This window comes from Delphinapterus leucas, chromosome 6 (assembly GCF_059928025.1).
Source record: "Delphinapterus leucas isolate spDelLeu-1000000601 "Yukka" chromosome 6, BTC_Dleu_Yukka2, whole genome shotgun sequence".
NCBI classification, from domain to species: Eukaryota; Metazoa; Chordata; class Mammalia; order Artiodactyla; family Monodontidae; genus Delphinapterus; species Delphinapterus leucas.
The window spans coordinates 35,621,660-35,635,661 of record NC_143134.1 but is presented as its reverse complement, the minus strand read 5'-3'; the positions used below and the strand labels follow the sequence as shown (position 1 = coordinate 35,635,661).

At 39.8% G+C, this 14,002-nt stretch overlaps 1 protein-coding gene across 4 annotated transcripts in view; it reads right to left on the bottom strand.

Moving 5' to 3' along the window:
• Positions 1–14,002, bottom strand: part of FAM120A (family with sequence similarity 120 member A) — a 104,331-nt gene that overhangs the window by 68,506 nt on the left and 21,823 nt on the right. For all 4 annotated transcript variants that reach the window (XM_089912987.1, XM_022564594.3, XM_089912985.1 and 1 more), the window contains exon 3: positions 11,127–11,209. In XM_089912987.1, the coding sequence (XP_089769113.1) occupies positions 11,127–11,209 (83 nt within the window). The remainder of the gene's footprint in view (positions 1–11,126; positions 11,210–14,002) is intronic.

The window sequence follows — 14,002 nt, the reverse complement described above, 5'->3', positions numbered from 1 at the left end:
ACTAGTATCTTCTAAAGGAGTCAAGAGTAAGGAAAACATTTAAACACCACAACCGTTATGGCTATGCCTTGAGATTCTTGAAAAGTTATGACGTGTATCCATATCTTGTATACATTTGCCTGAATATAGCTGTGAAAAGGATGCTAAAATGCAATTAATCACAAACAATGCTAAATGTGAGCTCTGCAGGGGGAAACTGTTATGCAGATATACCGAAGGATTTAATGGATTTGAATTTAAGGTATTTAAAGTATTAAGTGTCAACAAAGAAAAATTCCATCACTGTTTTATGAGCAAGGGTCACCAGTAGGCTCACAGGGAAAGGAGGGCAGGCCTGGGCTCCCTCCTGCAGAAGTGTCTGCATCCAGCTGGGGCTGTACTGTCCTGTGATTGAGTTCTTCTAGACTATATGCCACACACTGCTCTCAGCATGCATCACTTCATTTAATCCGCAAAACAATGCTGTGAGGTGTACTCTTAAATGTACTCCCCATTTGACAGAGGAGTTCATTCAGGCACCCATATGAGCCAACGAGGTGAGTAGCTGGGCCACCGCCTGACCTGCAGACTGCACACCTGGCCACCACACTCTGGTCTAGTCGTCTCTAAATTATGCCTCTTTTAGCATTAAATGTCCTTTTCTATGAAATGATGGTAGACGGCGAGTTCCTTTTTCCTCTAACATTCTTATTTAGAATAATTAAAAGTTGGTGACACAACAGTAGCCCTCCCAACTTTTGTTTTCCCCAACAGATCCGTGAAACCCAAACCCCTGTTGTCGATGAAAGGAGCTACAGAAAGATTTTCAAAAGGAGAGGTATGAAATCAGGCCTGAGTTCCAGACACACGGAGGATGGGCATGAAGGCAGAGGAACAAAGGAGGGAACATTAGCAGCTCCTGTGTAAACCTAAGTAACGATAACACAGGTGGTCGAGAAGGATAGGATCAGCAAGTTGGGAAAGGTCAGATGTAGAGAGTCAGATGCAGAGAGGAGAAGAATCAAAGATAATTCTCAATTTCTAACCTGATGACTGCAGGGACAGTGGTATCACTGGCGGGAAACAAAATACAGGACGATAAACCTATTTAGAGAAGGTGATGACATTTCTAAGTTAGAAACATCAAATTTGGTGCACAGGTGCAGTGCCCAAGCGGAGATGACTTGGTGGACAGTGGAATACACACTGCGGTTCAGGGAAGGGGTCTCTTGGGAGAAGTACACTGGAGAGTCATCAACATAGCAGTTGAAACCTTAAGGGCAGATGAGATGTGCCAGAAATAAAGTGTGAGGATCACAGCAAGGTACAGAGATGGATCCTAGGGAATGCACATGCAACCAGAGGAAGCCAGCTCACACGAGAGACAAGGAAAGGATGTGGAAATAAGGAATACAGAACAAAGCTGGGGTCTGGGAATCAAGGCAGGAATTTCCCAGAGGGGTGAGGAGAGCAGGATGACTGACAGTGTCAAGTGCTCCAGAGAGGCTGAAAATCATTTGACAAAGCATTTGTCAGAGCCACAGCCTTGGACAAAGACCCAACTGTGTCCACCAGAAATCGGCGGGGAGGGGCGCAGGGGGCGGTGAGGGTGGATTAAGCTGATGGGGACATTATGGAAGGCTGCCTTCGGGAGATTCGAGGATGAAAAAGAGAGTTAGGAGAATATGGGAGACTAGACCACATTTACAAACTGAGGGCCAACGACCAAAAGAGGGGGGCGTCTACACAGGAGCAAGGAGTTGATTGGACGAAGTAATGCAGGGCTCCCTGGATGTGTTCAGTGACAACAGCTCAAGAATGTCAGGATAGTCTAGTCTCAGGAAGTAAAATGGGCCTGGATGAAGAAGAATGAAAACCGGGGAACGAGAAGCTGAGGACTCTCACCATCCTCAGATAAAGGACCTCTCTGTAAGAGAAAGCGTGAAACTGAAGAGAGGTCTGAAGAGATGATGAATGTTGAAGATAAATATTAAGGAGAATAAAAGGATTAACTGCTGACACTGATAGTTTGGTTGAAGTTGGAGACCATAATTTTAAAAATCAGTTTTACTGAGATATTTTACTTAAAGTAAAATTCATCAATTTTAAGCACATAATTCACTGAGCTCTGATAAATGCATACACTAGTGTAGCCACTGCCATAATTACGAAGTGTAACGTTTCTATCACCTCAAATAGTTCCCTGTGCCCCTTCCCATCATAGCCCTAGGCAACCACTAACCTGCTTTCTATCACCATACTTTTGCCTTTTCCAGGGTTTTACATAAAAGCGATCATATATATTTCTTTGGTGTTTGACATTTCACTTAAGATAATGCTTTTAGGATTCACACATATTATAAGAAAGCAGTTGGTTCCTTTCACTGCTATCAGCATGTCATTGTATGACTGTCCCACAGTTTATTCATCCATTCACCAGCTGACTACTGCTTGGTGTGTTTGAGACTACAATGGATAAAGCTGCCAGGACACCCAGGTTCAATTATTTTTGTGAACATAGGATTTCATTTCTCGTGAGTAAATGTCTAGCAGCAGGACTGCTGGGTTATATGGTAGGTATATGTTTAACTTTGTAAGAAACTACCAGACTGTTTTCAAAGTGACCATTCTGGATTCTGCTTCCCAACAGCCACATCTCAGAGCTATGGGTGCTGACACGCACTGACACTTGGCATCATCTGTCTCCTTCATTTGGCCCGTTCCAGTGGTCAGGTAGTGTAGCTCATGATGGCTTTAATTTGCATTCCCTAATTCCATGGAGCATCTCTTTGTGTGCTTACTGAATATTCTGTAAAACGTCTGTTCAAAATTTCACCCATCTTTTTTTGTTGTTGCGTTGTGTATCTTCTTATTGTGTTGTTCTTTACACATTCTGGATACAAGTCCTTTACCAGAGACAATATTCTGCAAATAGCTCCTCTCCCACTGTTGTTGCCTGCTTTTCATTTTCTTAACTAAGAAATCTTTGACTAACTCAAGGTCATAAAGATCCTCCCTTATATTTTCTTCTAGAATAATTTTTATATTCTTTTAATTTTTGCATATGGATATCCAGCTATTGTAAAAACTAACCCTTCCCCATTTAGTTACTTAGGGACTTCTGGTGAAAATAATTAAATATATATATGGGTCCATTTCTGGACTCTGTTCTGCTCCACTGATCTGTTCAACTACCCTTATGTCAGTACCACACTGAGTTGATTATTATACCTTTAAAGTGAGTCTAATACTAAGTCCTTTCACTTTGTTCTTCCTTTTCAACATCTCTGATGCTATTCTAGGTCCTTTGCAATTCCACATGAATTTTTAAATCAGTTTTTCAATTTCTACTTAAAAAAAAGCTTGCTTGGATTTTGATTGGGATGCAGTAAATCTATATAACAACAGAGTCTTTTGAGCCATAAACACGCACATTTCTTCATTTATTTAGATCTTTTTCAAATTAGACCATAAGTTTGCAGTGGCATCCATTAGCTGTGTGGTTCTCAAATCTTCTCTATCTAGGGTGGAGGGGTCTGCTGGGCAGGTGAGATGGAAGAAGGAGCAAGAGAAGGGTTGATGTTGGTACAACCAGTTCAAGATGACCCACCAAAAGGTCCAGGCCAGCTAGGGAAGAAAGAAACAGTGAACAAATAAATGGGCAGAAGGCCCCAGGACGGGCAAAAGAGCCAAGTGTCAGCTTATGAGAATACTAAAGATAGAAGCAGTGGAGACAAAAGGGAGAAGGGATATTAAAGTGTACAGTAGGAAATGGAGCTCTTCTGGGAGAAGACCCAGTATATGACTCTGGGCTTAGAAGGCTGCAGTAGAGTAGACACTATTTTACTGGAGACAATATGCAGCCAAGTTGTCTGTGGGTAATCTCCAGGACGCTGACCTTGCCTGAGTCTCAGAAGAGTTATCAAAGGACACCCTTATGAAAGTAAAACAACAACCCACAGAATGGGAGAAAGTGTTTGCAAATTATGTATAAGAGACTTGTATACAGAATATATTTTTTAAAAACTCTTACAACTCATTAATAAAAAATTTAAAAATGGACAAAAGATATGAATAGACATTTATCCAAAAAAGGTAAACAAACGGACAGTGAGCACAGGAAAAGGTGCTCAACATCATTAGTCATCAGAGAAATGCAAATCAAAACCACATCACACCCACTGCAACAGCTAAAAATAAAACAACAGACAATAACAAGTGTTGACAAGGTTGTGGAAAAGTCAGAAACCTCACACATAGCTGGTAAGAGTATAAACAGTATGGCTACTGTGGAAACCAGTCTGGTAGTTCCTCAAAATGTTAGGCATAGAATTACCATATGACCAGCAATTCCAGTCCTAGGTATACACCTGAGAGAAATGAAAATATGTCTACACAAACACTTGTACTTGAATATTCACAGCAGCATCACAAAGCCAAAATGTGGCTGAACAACCTGAATGTCCACTGACTGATGAATGGATTAAACATGGTAGGTATACCCACATGACAGACTATTATTTGGCCATAAAAAGAAAAAACGAAGTGCTGATATATGCTACAGTGTGGATGAACCTTGAAAAAACATTATGCTCAATGAAAGAAGCCAGACACAAGAGGTCATATAATTCCACTTATATGAAATGTCCAGAAGAGGCAAATCCATAGGGGAAAAAGTAGATTAGTGGTTGCCAGAGGATAGAGGAGGGGGAGAAATGGGGAGTGACTGTTAACAGATAAGATACTGGGTTTCTTTTTGAGGTGATGAAAATATTTTAAAATTAGACAGTGATGATGGTTGCACAAACTCTGTGAAAGCTAAAAACCACTGAATTGTATACTTTAAAGTAGATTTTATGATATGTCATTATATCTCAATAAAACTGTTATAAAAAGAAAATTTAAAAAACACTCTAACCAAGAATGGCAATTTGGAAGTAAACTACCAGCAAAACCCCAATTCTGTCACATGTCGTTCTGGACCCAGATTGCGCTAGTCTCAAGAAAAGTGACATCTCCAGTTGAGCCGCCTAGGAGTGCTCAGAGCAGACAGACCACTGGCAAGGTGAGGGGTGTATGTGTGCGCACCCAAGACACAGGGTTGGGAAACTGCCAAAAGAGCCACATTTCCAAGAGAAGTGATCTGTTCCAGTCAGAGTGATGGAGAAGGCCTACTTATAAACAAGGCGGAGATTCTGGACCCACAGGGGAGGAAATATGCTTGACAGTGTCTGCACACATTTTTGAAACTGAGAATATGCCACTTATTTAACATAAAACTAGAAGATTCCAGGTCATGAGAAGAAACAGAGAAAGCAAAAATACCCTAGTAAGCTTCTTTTTGTTTCATTGACCCTATCACTCACCACCCCAGGAATCAGAAGTCGGGCACTATAAACACTCTATCTTTCAGATTGCATTTGGACCGCGAATCTCCCCTCCTCTGGCTAGGTCATGCATTTCATCTCACTCGGAAGAATTCTGCCCGCAGGCCCAGGGCAGGCCCAGTCCCTCAACAGGAAGGAGCTAAACTGAAAGCAATCCTGTAACACCTAGGGAACACAAACCCTTCCCATGACTCTGTCCCTCCTTCCCAGCAAACTGACCTGTGATCCACCGACAATCTGTAAAACAGAGACAGAAAAGCTATTCTTGAGTCCCAGTGATTTCAGCAGATTCCTCAGAATGCCAAGCTTTCCATCTTCACTTTACTTATTTAATATTTATTTATTTTTGACGTGGACCATTTTTAAAGTCTTTACTGAATTTGTTACAATATTGCTTCTGTTTTATGTTTTGGTTTTTTGGCCCTGAGGCATGCGGGATCTTAGCTCCCTCACCAGGGATTGAACCCGCACCCCCTGCATTGGAAGGCGAAGTCTCAACCACTGGACCGCCAGGGAAGTCCCCCATCTTCACTTTAAAACCAAATGGGGACAGGGAAGGAAGCTCTGATGGGAAGATATAAACAAGCAAAAATCTTTTGAGTTCAGTCTTTTATTTTCCATTTAAGGATATCCACATATAAATTTTAAATGAGCAAAGAATAAGACTTCTTACTAAAAGCAAGTTTCCACGACCTAAAAGCTTAAAGCCCAGTACCATGAATCTGTGCACTGAAATTCCAGACTGTTAAGAATGTGCAGCTCACTGAATGCATGATGATGATGACATTATAATAATAATATTAGCAGGATGTACATTTAAAAACAATTCTGGAGTACCAAATATCAATCTGTTAAAAGTGGTTCTCTTCCAGGAGTGCAATTATAAATAGCTCTCACTTCCACAATGCATAATGGTTGAATTTTTCAACCTTCCAGGCCCCTAACGTTATTTTCTCTAGAGCCCGAAAAGTCTTTAGATTTTAGGAAGTACTTCTTAGCTCTTATGAAACTACAGGATGACTTTTTGAGAAAGGAATATATTGAGTTAACTTCAATTAACACTAACATGCAAGCAGGAATTCCTTCTTTGGAAGGTCTTAAGTGCCCAAACTGCCACCTCTTGCAATGCCTTAAAACAGCAGTCCCCAACCTTTTTGGCATCAGGGACCGGTTTCCTGGAAGACAATTTTTCCACGGACGGGGAGGGGGATGATTTCAGGATGATTCAAGTGCATTGCTGTTACTGTGCGCTTTATTTCTGTTATTATTACATTTATATAATGAAATAATTATACAACTCACCATAATGCAGAATCAGTGGAAGCCCTGAGCTTGCTTTCCTGCAAATAAGGAGCACACAACCTAGATCCCTAGCACGCGCAGTTCACAGTAGGGTTCGCGCTCCTATGAGAATCTAATGCCGCAGCGGACCTGATATGACGAGGAGCTGAGGCGGTAATGTGAGTGATGGGGAGCGGCTGTAAATACAGTTGAAGCTTCACTCGCTCACCCGCCGCTCATCTCCTGCTGTGTGGCCTGGTTTGGCCCGGGGACTGGGGACCCCTGCCTTAAAAGGTGGAACTCAGAATAATTGAAGCCCATCTTTCTATTCATGCACAATTTATACTCAACTTTCCTTCAAAAAGGATCCCAGAAAGTCTGATCATCAATCTCACTCTAGTAAGCTTGCATAGTACGTTAGATATACCATAAAACTCAAAATGCCTGAAATCATGCTGCTCTTCTCTCTGGCAGCTGGCTCCAGTGTGAAACCCAGACAGGGGCCACGTACGGTGGATATGAAGATCACTGGTTGGCTGGACACTGATCACAGCAGGTGCAGCTGCTACCCGCTTCCCCTTCAGGGAAGCCAAGAGAGAGGAGATCCTTTGAGTCCAGGCTTCATCCTGAGGGCCCACTGTGAGCCTTGCCATGTGCCCTAACCTTGGGAATGCTGGGGTTGCATGGACTGCATGGTGAGACATAGATGGCTCTTCTGTCCACCTCCACGTTCCTAGGGACCCTAACATGCTACTCACCCAGAACCAGACTCCCTCCTCCCCGGGGCCAATTGCCACATCCTGTCCCTAAAGACATTGGTAAAAAGGATTACTCAGTGACTTCTGGTGGCATGTAAAAAATATAAAGTTAGAGGTAACTTTGGTAAAACTCTAGGTAAATTTAAAACAAAACGTTCCTAATCTGACCTGACAGACTGCCCTGGTATACAGCTGCCTCAGGGAAAAGATAATGCTGGTAAAGGAAGGTGACTTGGGACTTCCCTGGTGGCACAGTGGTTAAGAATCTGCCTGCTAATGCAGGGCACACGGGTTCGATGCCTGGTCCGGGAAAATCCCACATGACTTAGAGCAACTAAGCCCATGCACCACAACTACTGAGCCCGTGTGCCACAACTACTGAAGCTCACGTGCCTAGAGCCCGTGCTCCACAACAAGAGAAGCCACTGCAATGAGAAGCCCACGCACTACAACGGAAGAGTAGCCCCCACTCACCACAACTAGAGAAAGCCCATGCGCGGCAACGAAGACCCGACACAGCCAAAAATAAATAAAATTAAAAAAAAAAAAAAAAGGAAGGTGACTAAAAATAAGTGAACCTGAAGGTAGGGTTATATAAATAAACACTAAAGACTATTTAAATCAGAAAGAGAGATGTACAAGAGCTAGCACTTAGATCTTTGAGAAGAGGCAGAAGCAAGCAAGGGAGCTTTCAAGGACATATTTTAATTTAATTGGACACATAGAGGGAGATGGAGTTCAAGAGAAACCAGCACCTGCCTGGCCTGGGGCTGATGGGCAGAGCTAGGCCTGGGGGGAGTGGCGGGGGGGAGGCAGTGTGCCAGGGGAGGGGCACACTGCCTGCTTGCCACAATTGGGGTGGTGGTATAGAGAGACCAAAATAGAACCTGATTAGCTGTACAGGAGAACAACACATGTGGGAGGTCTGGGGAGAGGAAAGGCGAGCATAAAACTTGCAAAGCAGCCTGTCCAACGTGAAGGAAATGGTGAAGGGACTCCGGGGCCAGAAGTACTTGGGGGGGGGTCATGAATGACTGACGGGGATAAAAACCTGAAATACATGAAACTGAATATGAAGTTTAGGAACACAAAAACCATTAAAATGAATACAATGGTTGAAATGTTGACAGGGCTAAGATTATGGTATTACATGTTAAGGGGTGATCTGAATTTATTAGATAATAAGTTCATATAACACCAACCCTCTGTGAACAATAAACTAGTAGATATGACTTTGGTGAAACACTGGCAAAATAAAGGATGATAAAAGGAATGCTTGAACTTGGGTATGCAAAATCAGATATCCTTAAAAGCTGTGTATACAACATACTGTGTTAAAAAGGAACAAACAAAAATCATAAGGAAGTTTCATAAACAACAACTAACCAAATTTTCAAAAGATGTAGTTAGCTTTATTACTGTGAAAAAGAAGAGACTAAAAAAGCAGATGGGATACAGATAATTCTATACAGTAGTAATGTTTATAAAAAAAAACCACATTCAATATCCCACAGTCTTTGTTAAAATGATTAAAACGATACTACACACAGAAAACTATGTATAAAAGGTCAAAACATAAAAGTTATGCAATTTTTTAACTCAAAGCTGGACATGCTTTGCTTTTCAGAACGTGACTTTAAAAATCCTACAACTTATCAAGTCACTGAAAAATTATTTTGGACTGCTTCACTATGCCATAAAAACACCCAGCTAATATTTAAAATACACATGATGATAATGCAAAAAAAATCTGATTTGCTTTAAAATAAAAACCAACAAACAATCCTATAAACAACTTTCAGAGAACAATAGAAAAATGTGAACATGGACTTAATATTAAATGACATTAGGGAATTACTGCTAATTTAGTTAATGTGATAATAATAATATAATTAAGAGATTATCCTTATTTTTAGGTGGTGGTGAAATAAACCACAGTTTTCACAGGTGAAGTGTTATGATATCTGCAACTTACTTCCAAATAGTTGAGTTAAAAAACAAACACACACATACAAATATACTTTAGAAGAAACTGTTAAAAACTGTTTAACCAAGATGGTGGATATATGGATAGACATTTTCTATTTCAACTTTTTACATACTTAATATTTTTCTGAACAAACTATTAGGAAAAATACATGATAATGATGTTTGTAACCTATCAATAGTTTGAGTTGGTTTTCCAGTAATTATTCAAACAGCTCCTCACTTCTAACCTCTGATACATGAAAGAAGGCAAGCTCAATTTAGATATATGTATATGGTCTGGGATCCTGGGAGCCTCTCACCCCTGCTACTCAAAACTCTACAAACCTTCTAAAAAACAAGCCTTCATTCTGTCTCAACTTATAAAAGCATGCTGCTTAATGAACCTAACGAGCACAATACTTCTGAGTCCACCTGATTTCGGACTATACTTTTCCCATTCTGCAATTCAATAATGGTATCACCAGGAGCTTGGAATCAAGATTACAAATTGTAGCACTCTGTAAATGAAAACACACATGAAGAACACTCTGGCCAATAGCAAAGAGAAAGCTGTTCCCCTTCAAGGACAAAAAAGCAAAAGAAAACAAGTAATTTCTACCAAGAGGAGAAAAACTGACTTTTGAACAGAAGTTGAAAAGCCCCATACAAAGAACTGTTAGGATAAAAAGGAAAACATCAGGACCCATCAATAAGAAATGGAAAAGAAAGGGGATTCTAGGCAGCAAGTAACAAGATGAAGGAGGCAGGAAAGGAATGCCGCTTGAACTTGCAAGTATCACAAAAGCTCACTATAAGCTAAAACACAAAAACTCCAATTTGGAGGGCAATTCTGACAACAGGAAAAAGTGCATTCAGAAACCATTCCATGCAACCTCCCTATTACTATGAGGAACTGAGGCCCAGGCTGCCAGCCAGTGTAGGTCCCGACTTCCCAGCTCCCCACCTAACAAGTGGCAGCTATGATCACAACACTAAAAAGCAGAGAACACCAGAGCCACTTTACCTAGCAAAGGGAATACGGAAAATCACAGGAAGCCACTAACAAGTACAACTCCAAGTTCCCTAGTGGCCCATACCAATTTCACGACTGTGTTCACATCAAACCGTAAACCTTCCCACTCTAGAAAATCAAAGTTAAGAGAATCTTCTTGGATGTTCATTACTTTCACAAACAGGAAGGGGAGAAAATAAGAAAATAAATATTAACAAAATAGTACAAATGGACCACTTCTCTAATGAACTTGGGTCTCCTCCATCATTCAAAAAGCATTAAAACTAAAAAAAAAAAAAAAAAAAAGCATTAAAACGGTTAATAGATTTTTATAATATTTAAAAATTAGTAAGAAAATTATGAAACTTATCAAACTATGCTAAGATGTTGATCTGACTAACAGAAGATGATATTATCTATTGAAAAAAATTAATATTTGTAGGTAAGAAAATTAATACATAAAAACTTTAGCTAAAAAATTTCCACCTATCTAGGTATACGGCATGAAGAATTCCTCTAAGGGAATTTTTAAGGATATTTATATATTTCCCTAAAATATAGGTGCTGGGAACAAGATAAGGCAGGTTGTTTGTTTTTTAAGGCAACACAGATTCTGAAGTTAGGGGGAAGCAGGATATTGCTAATTTTGTGGTATATTTCCTTCTACAATAAAGAAGCATTATTTATATTATGAAAGTAATATCAAAATCAACAAATGTTGGAAATGAAATGAATATGTACCTTAAGTGAGGCTAGTGGATGTTCTGGACCAAGTAAACTCCAATGAAAGGAAGCCAGATCTTCATCAGGTAGAATGTGATTTCCTGGAATACAAACAGGGATACCATAAAAGCCATCATCATGAGTGACACAGGGGAAACTTAGTATCATTGCATGTTATAATTTGTAGATTATCTTTGTTAGTTTCAGACTTTGTAATATGACTTCTTAGGACCACCTCATTTGATACACCACATAAAACTTCCACACAGAAATTGAGAATATTTCTTCATCTTTTAATACAAAGCAACATACAGCAGACAGACTTCTTGCAGCTGCCTCAAGCACAACGTGAATTTCCAGTAGAGGCTCAACAGCATTCAAAATGAATAAACTGCATAAAAACCTAAGTAATTCCCCAGCACAGTATTAAGGTCAGTCTGATAATGCCAGATGCCAAATGTCAATTTGAAACAACTTTTCATTTGTTTATGAGAGACTATGGTTCAAACTGCGTTCTGTGAAGTAGGTTCAACAGCAGAGGCAGAATCTATAGTTATAAAATCTAAGGAAGCTTAAGTGACAATGTTTGCTGCCTGTGACATGGATCAACACCCTCCTCCCATAATTTCCAGCACCACGCACAAATAGATGTACAAAGCGCAGACTACAACAAGTGCCGTCAAGAAGTGCCAATCAGCTCTATGCACTATCACCAGGGCTGTGTCACAAATAAGAAGTGTATTCAGCTGAGAAACTACATTTTGCAGGGAACATTCTCCCTTCAGTGCAGTGCTTGCATGCCTGATACGCTAACATCTTTGGTTTGTTAGTGGTCTTGATACAATTTAGAAGCAGTAATTTCCTAAATCTGTAATTTTTCTATTATGATTTATTCACCTCCACACTAAGCAGATTCATTTATCAGCTGCTAACAGAAAACAAGGTGAGTTCATTTACAATACTGCTAATCATAATACTCTAAACACACAAATACATGACACAGACGTACCAAACTGTCATTACGTCCAGAAGAGCAAAGTTAAGTCCTAACTGTCCAGTTACCGAGTTTTGTACTGCTTTCCTCGGCTCATGGAATGTATAGAACTTTACTGTGAGGTAAGTATTAAGTATCTGAGATTTGTTTTTGAAGCTTCTATCTGAAAAGATATTAAGCCAATTCCAACATCAAGAATAGTCTGTTAGGGCTTCCCCGGTGGCGCAGTGGTTGGGAGTCCACCTTCCGATGCAGGGGACACGGGTTCGTGCCCCGGTCTGGGAGGATCTCGCATGCCGCGGAGCGGCTGGGCCCGTGGGCCATGGCCGCTGGGCCTGCGCGTCCGGAGCCTGTGCTCCGCGGCGGGAGAGGCCACAATGGTGAGAGGCCCGCATACCGCAAAAAAAAAAAAAAGAATAGTCTGTTAAATACCATATGCTAACACATATATATGGAATCTAAAAAAAAAAAAAGGTTATGAAGAACCTAGGGGCAGGACAGGAATAAAGACGCAGATGTAGAGAATGGACTTGAGCACACGGGGAGGGGGAAGGGCAAGCTGGGACAAAGTGAGAGAGTGGCATGGACATATATACACTGCCAAATGTAAAATAGATAGCTAGTGGGAAGCAGCCACATAGCACAGCGAGATCAGCTCAGTGCTTTATGACCACCTAGAGGGGTGGGATACGGAGGGTGGGAGGGAGATGCAAGAGGGAGGAGATGTGGGGATATATGTATATCACTGATTCACTTTGTTATAAAGCAGAAACTAACACAACATTGTAAAGCAATTATACTCCAATACAGATGTAAAAAAAAAATAGTCTGTTAAAACTTGGGTCAAATACTTAAATGAGTATTTCACTCAACCTTTCTAAAACAAAACATCTTATATAGCTATACTTTCTATTATAAAAAAGGAGAAATTATACTTTCTATTAAAAAAAGGAAAAATAATCTTTCTTATTTGAGGACGTTGAAACTTTTACACAAAATCTAAACTAAAAATGTTCACCCAATTAAGCGTTTATCTATAACTTGCCTAAATTTTCTGAAGAAATTCCAAGCCTTAATTTATTACTAAATTATTCACGTTACTATTGTTTTTCATTTCTTTTACTATTTCACAAAATAAGTTAGCTAGAAAAGTATTAGTTGGCATTATCTTCCAAGAAATTTATTCAATGTTTCCTTAAATAAGATAAACAAATATCCTTCCCAAATTAGTTAAGGCATCCATATTCTAAAAGCATACAATTTTCCCATTCATGTAAAGTCAATTGTGGTAACATTTAAGTAAATATGAAACTTTTCATAATGTGCCCATCCACTCCATCACTTTTTAACATTTGAGGAAATATCCTTTTATATTTTAATGTCTGAAAATATGAAAGTACTACATACATTTAGAAATTAGGTTTTAATCCTCCAAATCCCAAGTCACAAGAGTTCACTAAGAAAATGGACAGAAAATAGCCAAGTACTAACTTAAAGACATGTATTTGAGATTAGATCCAAATAAAGACAACTTGTAAAATCAGAATTTTTTTGATTGATTTGTAGCTATACAGTTTGAAATGTTATCACCAAATAATATGTGAAAAATTATGGCTGTCTCACTATAATTTCTAGTTGTATAAAACTTTTTTGGAATGTTTATAAAAAAATCTGATAATTAGGAATTTCTAAAAATAACCCACAATATAATCCCCCTCTTAAACATGACCAGATCAGGCTGCTAAGCACTACAGAACAGAAATTGAGAGAGTACAATAAGATCGCACTTTTCTGGAGACCACATATCTTTCAAAAAGGGCCTGTGTGTCCCAAACAGCCCTCAATCCCATCACTGAAATTCATTTTTTTTTTTACTCACAGGAGGGCTTTGCTCAGAACA